Source organism: Anas platyrhynchos, chromosome 3, assembly GCF_047663525.1.
Source record: "Anas platyrhynchos isolate ZD024472 breed Pekin duck chromosome 3, IASCAAS_PekinDuck_T2T, whole genome shotgun sequence".
In the NCBI taxonomy this organism is placed as follows: domain Eukaryota; kingdom Metazoa; phylum Chordata; class Aves; order Anseriformes; family Anatidae; genus Anas; species Anas platyrhynchos.
In genome coordinates this window covers 19,995,183-20,016,255 of record NC_092589.1, presented here as the reverse complement: position 1 = coordinate 20,016,255, position 21,073 = coordinate 19,995,183, and the positions used below count along the sequence as shown (strand labels likewise).

Genomic DNA, 21,073 nt, shown 5'->3' with positions numbered 1-21,073 from the left:
GTACCACCACCAGTGCCACCTTGCACAGCCTCAGCCACCACCACGCAGCACAGCTGAGCCCCGCATCAGCCAAAAGTCACAACACGCCCAGCAAAACTTATAGAAGGCTCATTCTTGCAAGTGCTAGATAATTAAGAAGATAATTAGTAGAAATTACACAGCTTGAACAGAGTGCCCTGTACTGCGTGGCCTTGTGCTCAGGGGCTTTGCAGTGTTAAGTATCTACAGCAGCATCTGAAGTTTGCCTTGTTGCATCCGTGTAAATGCTGACCTCTCTGGTGTGAGCTGTTTGTTGAACGTTTCATTTATTAACCCCTGATGCAGCAGGGAGCCTGGAGAGGGCGGTTTTGCTTTGGGTGCAGCAAAGCAGGTGGCAGGGTGCTTGCTGTGGCGTGTGCTGTGTGGTGCTTGCAGACACAGCTTGGTATGAAAAGCTGCCCGTTTCCAAACTACACCTAAATTTCGGTACTGCCAGACTCCAGCACACAGTCATGACAGGTTTCTTGCCCTGACCTTTTCCCTTCCCTTATCTACCACACTGTCATGGTATTTCCTTCAGTAGTAGGTGAGAACAGATCTGAGGATCTCGTCATTTATCTACTAGGTTTGCATTTTAGGGGGCAGCTTGGCGGATTTTGGAGGCCCTTTCAGAAATCTTTGCTGTCCCCCTCAGCAAGACAGGCCTCTCAGTGGCCTCCATGACCTGGAGTTAGCAAGCAAACCGTCAGATATTGGCAGTGATGCTGCAAGAGTGTGAAAGATAGGAAACCCAGGCTTCTTTCTTGCAGCCCAGGAGAAACTGCTGAGCGGAGTTGTAGCAGTGCCAGTTCTGTAGTACTCTACAAGTTATTTTTCATAGCAAGAGGTTCCCAGTCTTTAAGCAAAGTTTTGCTTTGGGAGAACCATGGAGAAGCCATGGGTTGCCCCAAGGCTGCTGCAAGCTGTGCCACAAACGGAACCGACGCCAGAAGGATGCTTCCCATATGCCTTTATTTGGAAAGTTACAGGAGTTTTCTTTTTTTTACAGGCACTGTGCATTGGTGTTCAGACCAGTTTAGATTTTTCTCCATGTTACCCAATGACTGAAAGGGGAGGTGGGAGCTGGGAAAATACCTCACAGCAACTGTTCCAGCCTCCAGAAAGGCATAAGACAGCTGGGAGAAACAATCTGCTTCTTCTGAAGCCACAAAGTGAGGAATCTATTTTATAAAGTCTTAAAAAATAATATATATATATATATATATATATATATAAGAGCACAAAGCTAAAGTACAGCAATAACTGGTACATATCTAGGCATATCGCTTCAAACCTTTTCTCCAAAGGTGGAAAAGGGATGGTTTAAAAACTAAAAACACAGTTAAAAAAAAAAAAAAAAAAAAAAAAAAAAAAAAAAAAAAAGGATTCCATGCATGAAGCTTTAGTGTTCTGTGCAATTAAAATGGGATGAAAATAAATATAACATTAAAAAAAAAAATCCAACCTTTTCCATGACACTAATGGAACAGAGGCAAGTCTGTAAGGCACTTCCATAAGGGCTAGTCTAGAAAGCCTGGTGAAGAGCTGCAACAATGCAACCATTTACAATGGCATCATATGAGCTAAAGACATTTGTCTGCTGAGACAGGAGCTGACGAAAACCTTGGGGAGTTTAATCCTTGGGAAAGAGGCTGGGGCACAGCTGTTGGGGGCTCGACAGCCCAATCCCCCTTATTGCTGCCAGAAGACGCCCCTCAGCAGGGGAGTGATGCTCAGCAGATGATGGCAGAGGGGCTCTCGAGCATCACTGCCGGGAGCGAGGTGAGCCGGGGCCTGGGGCTCAAGCAGGTGCAGGGTTTGTGGCTGCAGCTCGGTCCTGCCGGCCCATCAATAGCTGACCTTTAGAGAGCCAGTGCTGATGTGAGCAAGCTGCTTAGTTCAAATGTTCCAGGAAGTTAAAAAATAGCCTCCACCCTGAATAGAGAACTGGTTGTTTTCACAGGACTCGAAGCAGGGAGGCCAAACACAGGCTGGGAAGCTAGCAACTGAGCGTAGCGGCAGAGCCAGCAAGCAGTGCAAGAAAAAGGGAAGGCACAGGAACGCCTCGCCTCCCCCCTCTGCTTTGCCACACAAGCCTAATGGGGCACCTTGAGTGCTGCTCGTCTGCCAAAACTCCCAGCTGCTGGGAAGCACCGGGCAAGAAACTGGCACGGGTACAAATGGTGGAGGTGCTCCAGGTGGGAGGGTGGTTCTGGGCCAGGAGCAGGCATTGGCAGCACAACCCAAAAAAAAAAGAATGACCAACCTGGATGTCTACCTTACATCTCATAGGCGTCCATTACAAACTGTTTTTCTCCCTGCCAGCCCTGCCCAAAGCCTTTATTCACTGTGGAAGGTCAGTGAGGAGCTCCTGGCATTGCCCACCCAGCCAGTGCAGCCAAGGTGGGTGACATGGGGGGGCAGCACCCGGCCGTGGGAGATACCTGTACCCAACCGCATGGCCCTGCAGCGAGAGCAAAACCCTCACCCTCCAGTGTGACTCCAAAATAACAGAGAAACCTCCACAGGATTAATGGAATGTCTTCAACACAAAAACTCAGGTCTGCAATTCTAGTGATTTACGCACTCAGCAAAGACAGTTCCCAGGGCAAAAGGTTCTGGCAAAGGCAACTAAAGGTAATCAACCCCAGTGTCTTTTAACATCTTCAAGCCTTGCTCATCCACCCTGGGTACTAAAGGGTCCCACGCGTGGCCAGAGGTGTTTTGGAGGTGAAGCTGCTGAACCCAGCACAGGCAGAGGCTCCTTCCTCCACCACAGCCCCGTGGCTGGGCAGCACTTCAGGGCCTCGGCTGCAGCATCCCCTGACCCACAGCGTCTCCATGGCCACCCAGGAGGAAGGTTCCCTTAAAACCATGCTGCACAAGAGACAAAAGCATGGTAGGGAAAGTGTGTGTTTGCCTAACCAACCCCTCCCCGGCTGCTCCAGCACAGCCGGGCTACTGACTCTGTGAAGCCAAGGTTTCAAGTTCAGGAGTTGTTCTGGAAGGTTAGCTCTGTATTTACATGTGGAATTAAAAAAACAAAACAACACAACAAAACCACCTTAAATAGGGAGAGAATAGCTTTAAAATGGGAAGGGCAAGGGTTGGAAAGTGTCTTGTAGTGCAGTTCAGAAGAGTCAGTTGGGAACAGGTTGGGGGTAGTGGCAGAGTCGGACGCATGGCTTTAATGCGAGTCCTCCTTCTGGGACAACTCTGTCAGGATCTGGATGAGATTGTCCAGTCCCCAGAGGTAGCCATCCTCTCTGTTCCCTTCCACCCAGGGCACGTTGTGCTGCAGAACTTGTCCCTCTGGCAGCGGGGTGGTTTTCCCAAAGTCAATCATCCAGACTTTGGCTTGCTCCTTTTTGTCGTGAATGAAGAGGAGGGAGCTCCCGATCACCTGCGGAGACAGGGGGTCAGTTAGTTGTGCACCTGCTTCACATCAAACCCAGCTCTGACACCTCACCTAGAGCTGTGTTTGCAAGAGGTTATGCCGAGATTTTGCATGAGCAAAAGCAAGATCAGTGCTTTGCCAGCAGTGTTTGCCCATGCAAATCAGGCATTCAGACCGGCTGATTTATTCATACAATTCCCCGCTTCTGGCAGAAGAAAAAGGTCAGCAAAACACAGGCACAAAAGGTACAGATGTGATTGCGGAAACTGAGTCAAGGTTCCTGGGGAAGGAGTGAGATGAATCCCAGCCTCCTGACTGAAGGTTTTCCAAAGCTGGCTCTTGGTGGCTGGTTAGCACCATTCACACCCACCAACTCTGCAGGCATCGCTGTAGGAACAGGTATGCTCCAAGGACGAGGTACTTACAAACTGCTGCCTGAAACATCATTTGATAGCACCCAGATCTCCCCCTAGAGCATCCTGGCTTTTACAGTGCTCTGCACACACGTTATGGGGGTGACCAGACACAAATTTCCTCTTCCACAAATTCCTTCTGCTACTTTGGAGGGTTCACTCTTACTGACTGGCCTTCCAGCCACAAACCCCAGGAAAGCCTGCAGGTATTTTCATCTGTGAAGGTGAAGCGCATCGTCTGGATGTGCACAGATTTGGTGGACTGTGAGCCCACATGCTCGTGTCACATACGGGGACTTCAGGTGTGCAAAGCGCAATGGCCTCAGCACACACACCATGCTGTGCAGATACCTGGAAACAGGTCGCACACCACAACCTGGGCAGACCAGAGGAGGAGCACAGCTCTGGGGACATCCTGCTGGCATCAGCCCTTCGAGGCAGCAGCACTGAGTGCCACCAGGGACTCCCATGTCCGTCCTGTCACTGGGGTTTGCCTTTAGACAAGGGTTTTAAGCTGGATGCGTGTGCTGTTTGCGATGTATTCACATTTTCAAGGAGACTTCCTCCTCCAGTGCATTGGGAAAATCTCCAAGTTCCAGCAACATGCATTATTTCCCAGAAATGCTTATCTTCAGCTCTTCTCCTAAGCTCTTAGAGCCCTCTCTTGGCCAGGATACAGCATTTTAAGGAAAAGCCTTTTGCTGACGTTCTTTGCTTGCCTGGCCTGACTCACCAAGTTCTCTTGCAGCTGCTTAGAGGAGCCCCAACCCACACGGGGAGACGTGAAGGGCCTGGCAGCCCTCCTGCTATGCTTCATCTTGAAGTTTGGTGGAAAGTCAAAGCCTCTTCTTTACAATTTTTAAGGATTGGAAACTCCTTTCAAAGCCTCTTTGAAAAGGCTGTTTTGTTCCTGCATTTTCAAATGAACTCTTTGGCACTTCACTCCAGGGAGCATTTTGTTTCTGTCATTGAACTGACCCAAAACACTCAGCTGTGACATTTCCCTGGGTTTTCCCATTGCCATGCAGGCACTGCTGGGGGGAGGCATTCATCAAGGTCCATCAGAGGGGCAGCACAGCTCTGCTGGGCAGGGGGAGCAGCGACTCCCAACACGTTGAGCTAGGCATTATTCCTGCCCGTATGACAACATGTGCCAAGGAAATGCACTCTGCAGTTTGCCAGGTAGATGAAATGGCATGGAGAAACTGGCAGCCAAATGATACCTGACCTGTGCATTCAGGCAGGAATTTCTCCCAAGAAGACCTATTTTTAAACCAGGATTTATTTCCAGTCATATAAAACCATAAGCAGATCGAATTCCTTTGACATCACTTTTAATTTGTATGAACATTGATTTCCATTAGATCTGAGCCCGTGTCAGATGCATGAACACTATTTCAGTCACCTGCTGTCAGTATTAGATAAACAGGTATGGAAATATAAGAATAAATTCAAAACTGAAGAAATTTACAACCTCTGAATTTGACTCCTCCCTGAACAAGCTGGGGTTAAAGCAGTCAGATCTACCTACATGGCACCTGAGGAAGGGAACGTGAGCGTTACCTCATGGCACTTGAAGAAGGGGGATGTCTCCAGGGTGGCACGGATACCCTTCAGCCGGATCAGGTAGCTGTTCTGAAACCACAAAGGCAAACAAACCCTCAGTGCTGACCGTGTGCTCCTCACAAGCAGCCCTGCAAACTGCTAAAAGGCACTCAGGGCTCCTCGGGGCCCCTTTGGTAATTCATCTCTGAGGTGTGGGCAGGAGGACGAGGCACAGCCTGTGCACAGCAGGTACCCTGGCAATGTCACACAATTAAACTGCTCACGCTGTGACTGCCTGAGGAGATGGTTTGGCCAAGGAGTCCAGAGACTGCGTGTGACAGTGTGAGAGCTCCAAGCTCTCCGCAGATAAAACACAGCCAGGCAGCTTAATCTGCAGATCCAAGAGTAATCCCTGGGTAACTGCTGTCAAAGCAAATTTGAAAGAGGCAGTGCCGAGGGCTACCCCATCTGCAGCCCTTCATTTGTAGGCTTTACAGAGTGCAACTTAAAATAAAGCCCTTTGTCAGTAGGATATTTGACACAGCCCATATGAATTGCTTACAGCTCGTGTTCTCCTGGCAGTGCAGCACAACTTGGGAAATGCCAGCTGTGGCGTGCCCACGAGAAGGGCACCCGCTGCAGGTATGGGGGTGCCTTGGCCTCTCCTCCTGCCAGTGAGCTCGGGGCAGGAGTCTCTGGCACCTGCTGTGTCAAAGCCAAGGCTAAAAAGGAGGCTCGGAGGCTGCCATCAGTCCTGGGGGTGACGGGGCAGAGCCTCTGCAACAGGCTTTGTGGCTGAGCCCTCAGTGGACTTGGACCTGATGGGTGCTGCTGCAGTGAATGTGTCCCCTCCCAGCTCTCCTCTCCTCACCCTCACCACAGGATGGTGTTTCTCTCTGCCATTTTTCTTTCAAGAGAGCTCCCCTGGGCTGTGGAGTAGCCTCTAAAGGAGAAGCCCTCTCGCTGCAGCTCCCACAGCAGCCCCTGCTCACCAAGACGTTGCGGTTTCCCCTGGTGAACTCCCTGAAGGCTTCCGTGACTTGCTCCTTTGTCCGCGTCTTCTTGAAGTCCCGATTCACAGTGCCATCCTCTTTCTAGGACAGAAGGGAGAGCCGTCAGAGGGACAGGGAGAGGAGGAGCCAGGAGGAAGAACTGGTGTTTCAGAAGTCACGCGTGTCCCCACGTAGTGACCAGCCCCTCTGGTAGCTGCAGGGCCTGTCTGTGGGGGGTGGCAGAGGCAGCACGCCTTGCCTTGCGTGTCCCAAACCATCCCGCGGCTCTGGTGCGTTGCCACAAGGCAAAAGGCAAGTCCCCACCATCAGGCACTTGCTGAAAACACTTTCATGGACCTTTCACTGAACGCCCTGTGCGTGGCCCACCGCGGGGACAGCGCCCAGCCCCGGCCCTGAGGCTCCCGGCCTTGCAGCCCCTCGTAGCCACTCGCCATTTCCCCGGTACCCCGAGGCTCTGCTGATTTTCACATCAGTGCCTTTCATTGTCTCGGACAGGCAGGGCTGGCTTCCTGGAGACAGGGGCTATTTTAAACAACAGGCTCGTGCTCACGGGGCTGTTTCCAGAGCTCTGTCCCACTGCGCTGGACAGCTCGTTTGCACACAATGGAGCGAAGGGGCAGAGGCCAAAAAGACATCCTGTGGGCTGCGTGAGATGAAGGAAAGGTGAAGAAGGGGAGCAGAGGCCGGGGAAGGAAGACAGCACGATCAGTCACCTGTCCTGGAGACTGACGTGTCCTGGTGGGACACGGAGACCCCTCCAGGGAAGTGACCCTGGCTTGGGGTGGCAGTGCCAGTCCAGCTGGGGGCACACAGGGCACACAGGCTGTGAAGAGCTGGGCAAGGCACGTCCAGCAGCAACCCCAAACCTGATGTGCAGCTCAGGATGAGCCACACCACACACATCCAACTTCCAGCTTGCATTTCGTGCGAGCTCTGACAAAGGTGGTATCAAAACCAGCATGTGAATGCTCTCCAAGGAAGAGCTTTGCTTGCACAGGGTGCAGCTGATACTCCTGGCTTCAAACCACCCTGGGATGAACCTGACCACCTCCTGCCCCTGCACTAGCTCTGCCGCAGGGTATAAAAGCGAAGCTAACATCTGGCAGAGGTAGGTGACCTTCTCTCTGTAGACATCCCTGCTATAGCAGCCGTCCTGCACATGGACAGAGCAGAGCCAGGCTCTCACCAAGTTTTTAGCTGCAGCTATGTGTAGGACTCCCCAAGTACGTACAGGAGAGGTGCACTGCACTGCTCTATGTCTGTCATGGGGCAGTGCAGAAACCCACCCATCCCCTCCTGCGGGGATCTGAGGCCCATAGGGGTGGGCTTCCCCAAAGCAGAAGCGTGAGGGGGGCTGGAAAGGGCTACGGGCACCTGCCCCAGCTGGCCCCCGCCCCACCAGCAGGCCCAGTTGGTGCTGGTGTCACTGGGACAGGGCTGGGGCTGTCTGCCTGCCCCGGCACCACTGGCCAAGGGGCTCACAAGCTGCCCGTCTGGGGAGAAGTCAGGAAAGGTGGTCAGGACTGGTTACGAGACCCCACAAACATCCCAGACCCAGAAATATCTCTGCAGCAATGTCCCACCGTGGCCTTGCAGTGGGAAATGGTGAACAACCCTCAGGTCAGAGCAGAAACTTCAAGATTTTTAATTTTTTTTTTTTCAGTGAGCAACTCTCCAGAGAGCTGAAGTGGGTCAAGAGGGACCATTTGTACTACTTTTAACACAGTGACTTTGTTAGTAGTTGCTGTTTATAACATTTTTGAGCTGCTCCACAAAGTTAGGTGTCATTAACCCCTTTTGCAGAGGGGAATTCCTATTTTGAAGAGGAAGAGCCATCAGCTCGAGGCCACCTGGCTCAACCAACGAAGGCTCCTTGTCCCTGTTCCCATCCCTGTCCCCGTCCCCATCCTCATTCCCAGCCCTGCTCTGTCCCCAGGCTGTGGCTGCTCCCTTCCTCCTCCTGCCTTCCCCCCAGCCCATGCACCCAGGATGGCTCCTGCCCTTTCTGCGAGCACCCAGCCCCTTCCACGGGAACCCATCCTCTCCCATCACCCTCACACTGTCAGCAAGGGGCAGAACAGGCTCACCCCTGCTTTTCCCAACGTTGTATCCTCAGCAGGAAAGGAAGCACGGAGAGCCTTGTCGTTAAATGACACTTCCCTGAAGTTTCCCCAGGGCTCAGAAGCAGCCTCAGGACCCTGAAACAGGTCAGCTGCAGCAATGCAACTCAGCTCTCCTGGTTCTGCAGCCCTGCTGGAGAAACGCCAGCCCTAAACCAGCCTGAACGACTAATGCTGTAGCTTAGGGGAACATAATCCAGAAGCCAAGGGATTTAAGGAGAATTACAGTAATTAGAGCCTTGATCACATTAGTCAGTCCCAAGCAGCAGAGTTACTCCTGGAGGCCAGCACTTCTCAGTTTTTCAATTAAAGAGCTGCCTAACTGCTTTGAAAAAATCCACGGCCCACATCATGTAGCAGCTCAATTACACTTGGCTAAAGCAGGGGTGCAACTCTCACTCCTCAGTCACGGCTTTTATTCCCCCCTCCCCAGCATTTTCTGGCCTGTGTGAGAACAGGGTTTTATTTTTTTTTTCCATTTCAAGTGCTTTGCATGTGACCTGATTTTGCTGTAAAGCCCATGAAAGTCACCCAAACCACAGAAGCACCACTAGAGGCCAAGGATAGATCAAGTTGGACTATAAATAGACAGATATTCTTGATTATAGCATGAAAACAGGGAGAAGAAAGAGTGCACATGAGCTTCAGTCCAAACTGGCACACTTGTATTTTATATAGCCATGGTTTTATAATAGGCACCAGGAATAAGAACCAGGCAAGGGGCTGGCTGGAGCAGCTCACAGCATGCTTGTGGGTGCCTGCAGCAGAAAAGGGACTTTGGGAGGGCTGGGGATGGTAGCAAAGAGCTGTAAGAGCAGGGAAATTGCTAACGTCCATGTGAACCTTCCATCGCTAACCCAAATGCTCTGTTACAGACCTACCTCTGTTCAGGTGCCATCCCGGATGCCTTTCTCACTGCAAAGCCTGTTGCTGATCTCTGCCACTCGTCAGGACAGAAACCCCTGTGCAGACTCATCTAACAGACACCCAGAAGCATCCCAGGAGGTATCCCCGGAAATGTGTGTGTCAGCTCAGAGCACTGGCATTGCCCAGCTGCTGTGCTCTTTGCAGAGTGCTCAGACAGAATTGAGAGAAGCAGCCTGGATGTAGGTAACACTCAGCTGCTGAATTTGTCTGAACATTTCCCATGTAAATACAGCCTTGTCACCAGCTCCAGCTGAACTCCCAGCTCCAGCCAGAGACAGGCACAGGCCAGTGCACACTGAGGCTGGGAATTGGGATTAATGGCTCAGGCTGGCAGCACATTGGCATTGAGCATGTTGGCAGATGCCTGCTGAGGGATCAGGATGCCCTGGGGTGACAGGAGCTTGCCACCAGCCTGTTCTGTGGATTTGCTACTGCGTGTGGTAACAGAGAGCTGCTCTTCCTCCTGCTCTGCCTTATGGAGGGCCCTCACCTTTATCCCCTCGATCCTGAAGCCCAGCGTGGCAGTGGAACTGATGGTCTCCCTCCACTGCATGTAGCGGGGCTTGGTTACTGCCCGCAGCACGTTCTCCTCCTCCGTGGGAGCGTCGGGGTCCACCTCGATCATCTTCTGGTACATGTCCTTCCGCAGGCTCGGCTTCTTTCGGGCCTTTATCAACTCCTCCTCCAAGTACGTTCTGTGAGGAGACGGGGGGAAATTAGCAGAGCAGCAGAGGCCAATGGCTGGGAGACCACTGACCCACTCCAAGGCTATGATGATCTTTAAAAATGATCTTTAAAGGTCCCTTCCAGCCCAAACCATTCTGTGATCCATCTTTCACCCTAGGTGCTTGGGAGATTTTACCTTGCAGGGCAGCTGAACTCCGCTCTCTCCCTGCCCCTCGTCAGAAGCAGGGGGGAAGAAGAAAAGGAAAGAAACAACTCATGGGGTGAGATAAGGATAACTTAATTAAAGGAAAAAGAACTACTAAGGGAAAATTATTATTAATTAAATAATAATAATAAAAGGAATGGGGAAAAACACCCCCAAAAAACAAGCCAAGGCCATGTGGAAGTGCAGAGGAAAGAAATGACTCTCTACTTCCCACCAACAAGCGATGCTTGACCACATCCCTGAAGCAGGGCCTCAGCACACGTAGCCAACGTTTGGGAGGACAAATGTGTCCACTACAAGAGCCCACGTGGCTACACATGCAGAGCACAGCCCTGTATGAGCTGCTGCAGGGAAAGGTGACTCCATCCCAGGCAGACCCAGCACAGATGCTTTACTTAATGAACCTATGTTAATTAGAACCCCATCACCAACACATGCTATTTTACCATTTCCTCAAGGAACCACAACCAGCCTGGCAATGAGAAGGGAGATTATTTCTTGCAGGTGCCCACATTGTTGCTGCAGTACTGATACCCTCTCATTGCCAGCTGGTGGTCCTGGGAGACCAAGGCACAGCAGATCTGGGCAGTGACTTACTCCCACAAACTAAAAGCAGCTTTCACAGCATGCTCAGGGAACTGCCTGATGGGCAGATGGAATAAAAGAGCAGAATAGAGATGCAGTGTTCTCAGGAGGGCTGCTCACACTGCTCAGGAAGCTGGATTTCCTTTTGGAGAGAGCAACACCTTCGTCTGAGGTATTGGTACCCCCGTGTTGCTCCAGACTTGAACCACAACCAGCTTAAGCCTGACAAAACTTACTTCAGGGCTGACTGCACTGCACCAAACCACTTTCTCCACACACCAGATGGTCAAAAAGCAGAGAGGAAAAGCCTGCCATGTTCTTCCTAAACCCGGGCTTCCTCACATCCCTCTCCTCATGCTGTTGGCTTAGCTTTTCCTGGAGACAGGTGAACCCGCTATTCTCACTTGCAGGCTTCCAGGGTTTCAACCTCTGCTTTTGGTTCCCAATCTTAAAACTCAAACAATGCCCCAGAGCCACTCACCTGACCCCCATTTTGCAGTCCATTACACAGGGGGAGTCAAACTCGGCCAGCAGGTCCTCCATCTGGTTGTACCGCTCCCCATCCTTCACAATGTCCCCATGGTAGGCAGGCACGTAGGGCTTCAGGACATCGTTCATCAGGCGGTCGAGGCAGCGCTGCTCGGATTCACAGTGCTTCTTCAGTATCCTGCCGTTGGCTGCTGCCTTGAAGCTACCTGCAGGTGGTAATGGGTGTGGGATGGCATGGAGCCTTCCCAAAACAAGAAGAGAGCCCAACAGCACCTTGGAAGCGTTCCCATGCCTAGAAGAGGCCCTGCAGACTGGGGCTTACAAGCTCCAGCTCCTGGATTCATGTATGGGGTCGGAGGTTTATGACCAGCAGTGTCACACCTCAGGCAGAGCAGGGACCTGGCAGCAGCTCCTGCAGGGCACATTTGTGTCCCATTCTCTGTGTGCTTCACGTGAGGGTCACACCATGTGGCTTTCCCTCTGTGCTTGTGAGTGGGGCACCTTCCTGCCAGGCAGTGTCACACACTTCCCTGTGATCTGCAAGGGAGCTTGGGGCTCACCCAAAGGACCCAGCTGGCTGCTGCTGGAGAGAAACGTGGGGCAGCAGCAGTAATACCCGCTGGCCTTGGGATATCGAAAGCACAGAGTGCTGCAGCTCCTTGTTACCCTCCTGAACATTTAGAGGAGTCACTGACCTGGGCTCTGGACACGGGAGATGAAATCTGTGACATTCACGCAGCAGTCAGAAGCAATTCTGTCCAGAAAAGCCCATTATCCTGACTGAACAAGACCCTCTCCACCACCCTGCCCTCTCCCAGCTCCCACACCCGTGGCTGAGCTGCAGATGGTTTGGGATGGTCCCTGTGATGCTCTCTACCTGCATGTCCTGCTAGCTGAATCCAAGGGTACTTCTTCTTGAAGGACATCACAAATGGAGACCAGTGCACCATGTTCTTGATCTTCCTCCATGATTTGCTCTAAGGAAAAAAAAAAAAAAAAGTTGAATGCAAAGTTTTAAGCTTTTACTGTCCATAAAGTCACTCCATGCAGCACGTGGCTGTCTTGGACGACGCAGCAGGCACTGCAGCCAGCGCAGGATGGAAAGCAAACAGAGAATCTGCTCTTTTCCCATCGCCCCACGCCAAGCCAGAGTCACTGGGCCTCATCTCCACATTCAAAATTCATGAGTAACCTCACTGAAGTGGACGGCCTCGCTGTTTTCTTCCAGCCGCTTCTGATGAAGAGCCCAGCCGTTTGCAGCGCTTCCTGTCCACTTCCATGTACCCCTCTGCAGCAACTGTGAGGACATTAACTCCTCTTTGGGTTAATTGCTGCATCAGATCATAGCGAGCAGAGTGGGAAATGGAGCCTGGGATTACCCCTGGGCCACAAAACTCCACTGCAGCCCCTGCAAACACGTGCGTGTGCTCACCGATGCATTTCTGCTCCCCACGAAAAGCCAGCTGCCCTGCTCACCACGTTTCCGATCCACCTGTGTCTGATCCACCTGCTTTGGCCAACCATTAACCACATTCTGGAGAACAATTCCTTCCTGACATGTTGTGCTTCTTGCCAGATAGATTGCACAAAACTATTTACATTACCTTAGCGAGAGCTGCATCGGATATGCAAAGGCCTCGCTTGAATACATGTTCCTTCCTGCACAGAGGTTTTCCCTGGATTGTTCTGGGGAACACACTGCTAACAAAAGGCAGCGGCAATGGAAAAATGCCTTCTCGCAGATGAGGAGACAAACAACAGGCTTTATCCTGGCCACAATTTGCTACTGGGTTCAGCTGGAAGCCCACAGAAAAATTATCCTCATTTGCTCCATGCCTAATGCATGCGGGGGAGCCTTCCAGAAAGCCCCAGTAATATCTTCCCCGCGCTTGGAGAATCGGCCTCTGTTCCAGTAACGCCTCACAGGCAGGAGGAGAAGAGCCAGCAACCCCGGCTTGCAGCTTGGCCGCTCGTCTGGGCTGAACTCAGAGCACAGGAATCCGTGCTGGGAACTGCTGACATGTTTGAAAGAATAGGAAGGAGCCAAACAAGGATGTCAGTGTCTGCAGCGGGGAAGCCGTGCCGTGTCGGGCCGCTGCACCCCGAGGGAGCAGGGCACTGGGTGGGCTGTGAATCCCATTCCCTCCTCTCCTTTCCCATCTCCCAGCCCAGGAGTGAAGCTCCCCTGGAGCACCGCGTGGGGCTGAGGGTGTCCCGGCGCACCCTGGCATTTAGGGCAGGAGAAGAGCGTTTTGGCAGAGAGCTCTGAAGAAGCGTGGAGTGACTGCGGGCATGCCCTTCAGCCAGGCTCCTCCACGTGGCAGGTCTGCACCACAGCATGGTTTGCTTGCTTTGGCAGGGGCTCGGGCAGTTCCCTACCTGCCATGAGGGAATGTTTTGATTTCCAAGGGCAGTGCCAGGACCGGCGCGCTGTAGCTGTTCTTTGTTCTCCTGTTGGCAGAGAGCAGGAGGGAAAATGGAGGGGAGGTGAAAAGGGGGCAGAGGGGTCTCCCTGCTTTTGCTTTAGAACAGTAACAGCCAGGTCCAGTATGATGTTGTGAAGAAAGAGGGGAGAAAAAAACTCCATGGGAGCAACATGCCTCGTCTGAAATGAGAAGGTGTCCTACCCTCCCGCTCAGCATCCTGAGGCACACAGTCCCCGGAGAACAGCCAAGGCACTGCACCTTCCCAAGCCAAGGTTTTATTTTTCAGTGGTAAGAGCTCTGTAGCTCAGACCACGATGCACTTCAAAGCGCAGGCAGAATGAAGCCAAGCGGTCCCTGGGGCGGTGCAGCCACCTCAGGCCCACCTTCGGCAGAGCTCTCTGAGCACAGCACTCGGCTCCAGCACTGCTGGTCCCTGCTTGCCGTGCCGCTGCTCTTGTGGTGCAGGTTGATGGCCCCGAGTCCCCAGGAAAAAAGCAGACAACACCAAACCCTCCCGCTGAGCTGAAGCCTCACTGACTTGGCCTGCATGTTTGGTTGCAGGTTTGTCTTGGCAGAGCCCTGGGGATAAACCTAAATAAAGCAAAGCTGTGGAAGATGGTGCAGATCCGAACCGAGATCGCTCAGTGAACAAGCAAGGCCTTCCTATCCCCTCACACAACTGCCAGAGGTTTTTACGGTGGTCCTGGAGGTTGCTTTGCCCACCTCAGGTCACCCCCAAGCTGCTGGAAGCAGGCTGAGTTGTGGAGGGACAGCACTGGCCAATGCTCCCCAGTGATGCTGCAACCCTGTTCGTTTGAAGATAATGAAATTATCTGCCCAGGTAAGCAGTTTCTCTGAAAGTTCACCCTCTGTGCTTTCCCTACAGCTTAAGGGTGACTCCGGATGTCTGCGAGCCAGCACCGGGGTCCTTCCAGGCGCTGGGGACGGCCAAGAGCTTGAGCGAGCCCCAGCTGAAGATGCCTGTGTTTATCCACATGCCAGCGTGGGTTCACGCAGGGGTGAACATCTCAGAACTGACAGCCTCGGATTCCTGTCATGCCAGCCCCGTGTCAGGCTGCTGCCGATGGCCACAGACTTGGTTCGTGTCACGAGGCCCGTGCTGCTCCACCCTGGCTCTGTGGCCACGTGCAGCACGCAGCCCCTGCGAGAGCAGCAGCCCGGGCTCTCCCCCCCTGCCCTGCCCTGTTCACATGCAGCATTAAAGCCGTGCACAGCCATGGTATCTCCTCTGCCTCCGAAGGATGTGCAGAAGGAGCCTGGTGCAACCTGAGCCTTGTTATTTAAAACCTGTTTCAACATCGGCAAGCGCCGACTGATTAGCAAATTATTTAGTAACTCTGAAAATGCGTGGAGCCCGTTGTCTGCCTTGTGGAAAGAAAGCTGAGCAACTGGCAGACCCAACCCTAAAAGCTGTTTCAGCCCTAAAAGTGGGTTTCAGCAGCGCTTTGCTCCTGCCCCTGCCGTTTCAGGCTGCTCACGGTGGAGCTGGCAGGGTGTGGGACTGGGGCCAGCAGAGCTGCGGCCTCCCGACAAGTACCCACAAGTGGTCAGTGGGAGAGGAGTGCTTGGAAAACAATTTTATCTGCTGTCTGTTTGGCTTTACTTATCTGAAGCTTAAAGCAAACTCCAGGCTTTCCCCATCTGTCAATAGAGCTTCATATGGAAAGAACAACAGGGAGAACGTAGCACCAGCCCACAAGGTCAGAGGGTACGTGGTGTTTAATTAGATTAAACAGAAAGTGACTGATGAACTCGGCGCTCGCTGCACATTTTCCCTGGAGCAGATGGCTTTCCTTTAATGCCTGCCTGGGGGCGGTGTGACGTTTGGGGACTGCTGCTCCCCTCCCTCTCCCAGCGGGAGCGTCGATGGGGTTTGGTCAGTGTCACGGGGAGCCGGGGGTGCCCTGCCCTTTCCACGCATTGAGCCGGAGAGATGGGCAGAAACCGATCTAATTTGCTGAAATTATTGTTTCCTGTTGCTTGCCAGGACCAAACATCCTGGAAATAGATGGAGTTGGGCCGGCGTTTCAGTACTTTGTATTAGCCAGGGCATGCACCACTGGAGTCAAGATCATGTAGCCGGGGCAGGGAGGAGCAGGAGCAGCATGAAGTTAATGATTTGAGGAGAACTTCAGCCCATTTGTCCCAGGAAGGTCCTGAAATAAACTAGGAGCAGAAGGTGGTGGAAAACTCAGAGGAAACAGCAGGGCCTTGCCTCTCTGCTTTCACTTCCAGCCCTTCCCAAATGGGAACTGTCAGCCTGCTTGGGGGCCATGCACACACATGCCCTCCAGTTTTCCATGTTTAAAAGAATGAATGTGTTTTCTCATGGTCTGTAAAAAACAATTAAGCTTTTCTTAGTGATGACTGTTTCCCTTCACAGCAAAAACCTCATGACAGTCAGTGAAGCCAGAAGGCCACCTTAGTTCTTCACAGTGGCAAAATAACCTTTTTTTGGCCTGAGGACCCACTTGTGATGGGAGAACTTTGGACCAGAAGGCAGTTTCTGGTTTAGTCACATAGAGATGTCAGCAGCTTCCCCAAATCTGGCAGGGCAATGCCCATCAGGTGCCTGTGGTGGTTGTTCAGCAAAGACAAAGAGACTCCCTCGGCAGACTGCACTGAAGTTAATGAATGGGATGACGATACTTTGGTCATTGAAACACACTTCTGCATGCCTAAAAATTCTAGTTTAAACCCTCAAACCCTATTAGCTTAATTATTTGTGTAGCTGGGGCACAGTCACACAAATAATTAATCATAGCCCCGGCCTGCCTCACCTTGGGCTTTGCAAGAATATGCTGAGTGCAGCCTGGAGGACTCAGAAGCAAGGACCCCATCACATCTAGAGAGAGAAAAACACCTTGTGTATGTATTATTTCTTTGACTTTCAATGCTTTGTTTATCAGAATGGTTTCATTTCAGCCAGCAAGGATTTTGGCTTTGGCAGGGGAGAAGCCAGTCCCGCCTGGCATGGTGAGGAATACCCTTTTCTCTAGTGCAACCAGGAGCCAGCCGCATCAAGAGCAAAAATCTGGGGCAGAGGGGCAGAGAGACAAAGTCACCGCCGCCTCTGCCGTCTGTGAGAGATCAGCACGAGTAAGAGAGGAGCTTCAGTCAAAACGCAGGGCAGGCAGGAACATCCGTGGGGATCGCTGAAAAAAATATTCCAGCGTATTGGAAAAAAACACAGGAGCTCGCTGCAGACTCCCCCTTCCTGCTTACGATGCCAGAAAGGAGAACTAGAAGCCAAATGCACAGGCGGGTGGCAGTGGTGCTTCAGCTCGACCTCCCCTCTGACAATAGAAGGAAGCCCCGTGGCTGTGGGAGCGGGCTGCTCGGGAGGCACCCAGTGCACCGGGAATATTCCCAACCTCCCCCCGCCAGCCTGCAGGGCACAGTGGGCACACGGCAGCTCCCACGAGACAGGTACAAGGAGAAGAGGCAGCGACAAAGCATCGGCATCGAATTTGGCCAGGAAGGAGAGAAGCCCAAGTGGGAGCAAAGGCGGAACTGGCGCTGGAGCTGCGCTTGTCGCTGCGTCTCTGTTTCTTCCCGATTAGGAGTCTTCACTTCAGTGAAGGTGAAAACTTTCCAACGCAGATCAGTCATAGCTGACTTCCCAGGAAAGCTGGATGAACTGTTAATTGCATGCATTAGACAAGTCCAGCCCACTTTTCTGAGTGGGAACAGCTCCAGATCTCTGGAAATGTCTCAGGAAGAGCTGTTCACTGCTGGTGCACTGCTATGGAAGCCCCACACTGCTTCTCGCCCAGCAAGCAGCTCACTTTTAAAATCCAGCAAATGGTAAAAGTGCTCACTAGTAGCCAAAAGCAGGCCTTGGTGAATGTGTTTGTACGAAGAGCCCAGAAACACTGCAGCACACCTCCGAAACCTGTTAGTGCCCAGGGCTGGGGCAGCAGATCAGCTGTCCAGCTGTCCACCCTCTCCTAATGTTTGAAGGCAAGTTTTCAGGGATTTAAACCAAGACACGAAATTTCCAGCCTGCTTAGAGGCATTTAGGGTCTGAGGCACCGAACACAGAAGCAACATCCATAAGTGGAACAAAGGAGCTTCTAATGCCTATTTTTGGAGTCCTTATTTTTGGAGATTTCTTCCTATCTGCTTCTGGATGCAACCCAGGGACTGAATCAGCCTGCTCCTGGACATGTGATGTGAACTGAGCTGAGATGGCCAAAGGCATGGCCCAAAACGAAGGTGGTTCATGTCTACAGGCACTGGCACTGCACAAGCAAGGCGATGCAGAACCAGTGCCGCATTGTGCCACGTGAGTGAAGCAACCTGCGGGAGAAGCTGGATGTGGAAGACTGGCTTTTAGGGGTGAGCTCTTCTGTTGCAGGAACCCACAGCAGCTCACGCTGCTCTTGGGCACCAGGAAACATTCCCACTGCCGTTCTCTTGCTCTGCCCAGCCCTGGAGCTTGCCTGCTGCTCTGACACTAAGTAAACTGAATTTCGTGGTAAGGAATATGTGAGTGAGAAACGCATCCCTCTTCCACAGCGGAGAGAAATGGTCGGATCGCAGCTTGAGTGCCTGAGGCTGGAGTGGGAAGGCAGGCAGAGAAAAGGGCAGGATGATGGCTGTGGTAATTTGTTTAGAATAAAGTTGTTTTATTTTATTTTTTTTTTAATTAGTCATAAGCCTTAAACATACCCGCACTTACCGGGTACGTGGAGTGTAAAGAGCTGATTTAAAAGAGCAGTTATAAGTTTCATAAACATGACTAAACCCTAAAGCTGAGTGTTCAGCAGGCACGGCCTTTTAATTTGCCTCTAAATCAGTTTAGCACTTTCATTTGTGTTTGGATAGCGCTTTGACAGTCTAAAGCACTCTGCAGAGTTTATTGTCTCTCCCGTGCTGAGCGGCTGGAGCAGCCTCTACTCGCTCAGGAGCTGCTGGGAGCCCCAGCCTGGCTCGGCCACGGCTCCACGCGCCTCCCTGGCACCACTACATGGCCCGTCTGTACCCCTAAATACCCCTGAGTACCCCTAAACACACCTGAAGGCCAAGAGAGGCTCGTTGCAGGCACACGGTGATACTCTGGCCCCAGCCTGAGTGCCCCATTTGGGAGGACCCAGCCCCTCCAGCAGCACGCTTGCCAATACTGCCGATGCTGTGCCCGTGCAGGGGCAATTTTCCATGATTCATGCTCAGAAGAAAGTCCTGCAGCGGAGTGTGGCTGCTAGGCACCTCCAGGAACTGGAGAAAGGGAGAAATGCAGCTAGGCACAGCAGGCGTCCTGACGGCTGGAGCCCCGCAGCAGCAGCGAGTTATTCTCCGCCTGACTTCCAGGGTCAGGGCCCCGTGCGCACCCCGTCGCCACTTCAGCTCTGAGTCACAGAAAGGTGCCCGTTTTAGCAATGCAGCACAGCTTGTGCAGGGCTGGGTACGGACCTGCACCAAAGCCAACATCCTGCCACATGTGCTGGGTGCAAGAGCACCCGGTGAGCGCGCTGCTGCCGTCGCCCCGCCAGCACCCCGGCAGGGTGGCAGGGGGAGAAGCCATCACGGCAGAAGGCAGGGAGGTTTCTTGCTAGCGAGGAGCTGCCGCTTGGGTTCTGCCTTTGAAGCTGTGGTCGGTGAGCAGGGCTGGCAAAGCTGCTGCACCCCCTAAAGCCCTCAGGGGAAGGGACAGGGTCCCAGGAGCCCCCTGAAGCACACCCGACGATGTTCAGGCAGGAATGCCCTGCCCCAGCCTCAGCTCAGAGCCTCCCTCGGGACCCCAAATAACCCTGCAGGGCTGAGGCTGGCAAAGGCACATGGGGGGGGATTGCTGGGACTCAGCACAGGGGGAACCTTGTGTGAGGAGAGCCCACCTCCTGAGCAGTGCCATCCCCTTCCCTGGGTGCTGGGAGAGAGCAGCGCGGTGGTGCTGTCACCGTGCCCCATGCATGTCACCCACGGGTCACCCAGGCAATTTTAATCACCTAGAGATCTGAAAAAGCAGGTTGCTCCTTTTAGCACATGGCACGGCACGGTGGCTGTGCACATAACTCCAGCACCAGCCTCTGGGCACGGGGTTAGCGAGGAGCTGAGTTACCCATGAGCCGTGGCATCCTTTCGAGAAGCAGAAGTCACAGTTTTTATATGAAAATCCAGACAGCCTTTCCCAGAACAGCCCTGTTAAATTTGAAGAGGAGGCTCAAGCCATTTTCTGGTCAAAAAAAAAAGAAAAAGAGAAAATAAGAAGGGTAGGAGGCTGTTATATCTAGCCATATAATCACTCAGGCGCTGGCGGAAGCAATACAATGAACCCATTATAAACATGGGTGGAACAAAGACAGAGCTTAGCTCATTGTGTCTTGGTGTTTCTAATTATATTTTATCTTGAAGGAAGAGCAAGGGAGAAGAGAAATTAGTGTAGGGAAGGCGCCTGGTTCTCCATATGACTGGGGCTTTGCAAGCCCACGATCTCCGAGGCTGCGGCTGTAGGCAGCAGCGAAGTCCTCTTGCTTCAGGAGATCATGCTTAGTGCTGAGGGAAGCAGAAGAGGAGGCAGAAAAATTTAGTCATCTCCCCTCAGACATCTTGTTTTGCTGCTCGTTTAGCAGCACGCGAAGGACTTAGTCACTAGATCTCCGACGGGGTATTTTTAGTGTTTTTTTTTTTTTTCAGTAGAAAATGAGAGAAAAAGGAGGCTCCTTCCCAATGCGGTGGGGGTGAGCTGGGTGCAGTGAGAAGTTAAATGGCTGGGACCTCACCCGACAGCTCAGCGCCCGCTGCAGATGCTCGGGGGAGTGTTTGTAGCCTGCAGGAGCCCACTGGCCCCTCCGTTCAGCAATGAATTTTGCAAGAAACACAAGTGCTGAATGCAAACGTTATCAATAGCTGCCATGCACAGTTCCTTGAATTCCCCGCCCAGTGCTCAGACCCAGCACCCACCTCCTTCCCCTACCAGAGAACAAGCGTGGGGGCAACCCGGTGCATTTTGCGACCAATTCAGGAGGGGTTTTGGTGGGCTCAGAAGGCACCCAGGCGGCTCACGGCTTCCTATTGCTTAATCTTGACTACAGAGCAACCTTACGAGGTCTTCGTTACTTGTTGACATTTGGTGCTACAGCAAAACACACCTTGTTAATGCACAAATAGGAAGCACTGAGGCAGCTTTGAAGAGATTCGGTGTTTTTCCTGTACTGATACGAGCATGATGGCCCAGTGCCTGCTGCATCTGCTCCTGCTTTGAAGACGGATGAAATCCCTCACCGA

At 52.5% G+C, this 21,073-nt stretch overlaps 1 protein-coding gene across 1 annotated transcript in view; it reads right to left on the bottom strand.

Annotated features, from left to right (window-relative positions):
• Window positions 1–971: 971 nt before the first annotated feature.
• The window catches only part of ITPKB (inositol-trisphosphate 3-kinase B), a 52,812-nt gene continuing 32,710 nt past the window's right edge, over window positions 972–21,073 (bottom strand). The window contains exons 3-8 of the mRNA XM_027453678.3: window positions 12,277–12,376; window positions 11,392–11,605; window positions 9,924–10,128; window positions 6,366–6,467; window positions 5,392–5,463; window positions 972–3,421 (exon numbers count right to left, since the gene is read on the bottom strand). Coding sequence (XP_027309479.1) covers window positions 3,206–3,421; window positions 5,392–5,463; window positions 6,366–6,467; window positions 9,924–10,128; window positions 11,392–11,605; window positions 12,277–12,376 — 909 coding nt within the window. The 3' untranslated portion in view covers window positions 972–3,205. The remainder of the gene's footprint in view (window positions 3,422–5,391; window positions 5,464–6,365; window positions 6,468–9,923; window positions 10,129–11,391; window positions 11,606–12,276; window positions 12,377–21,073) is intronic.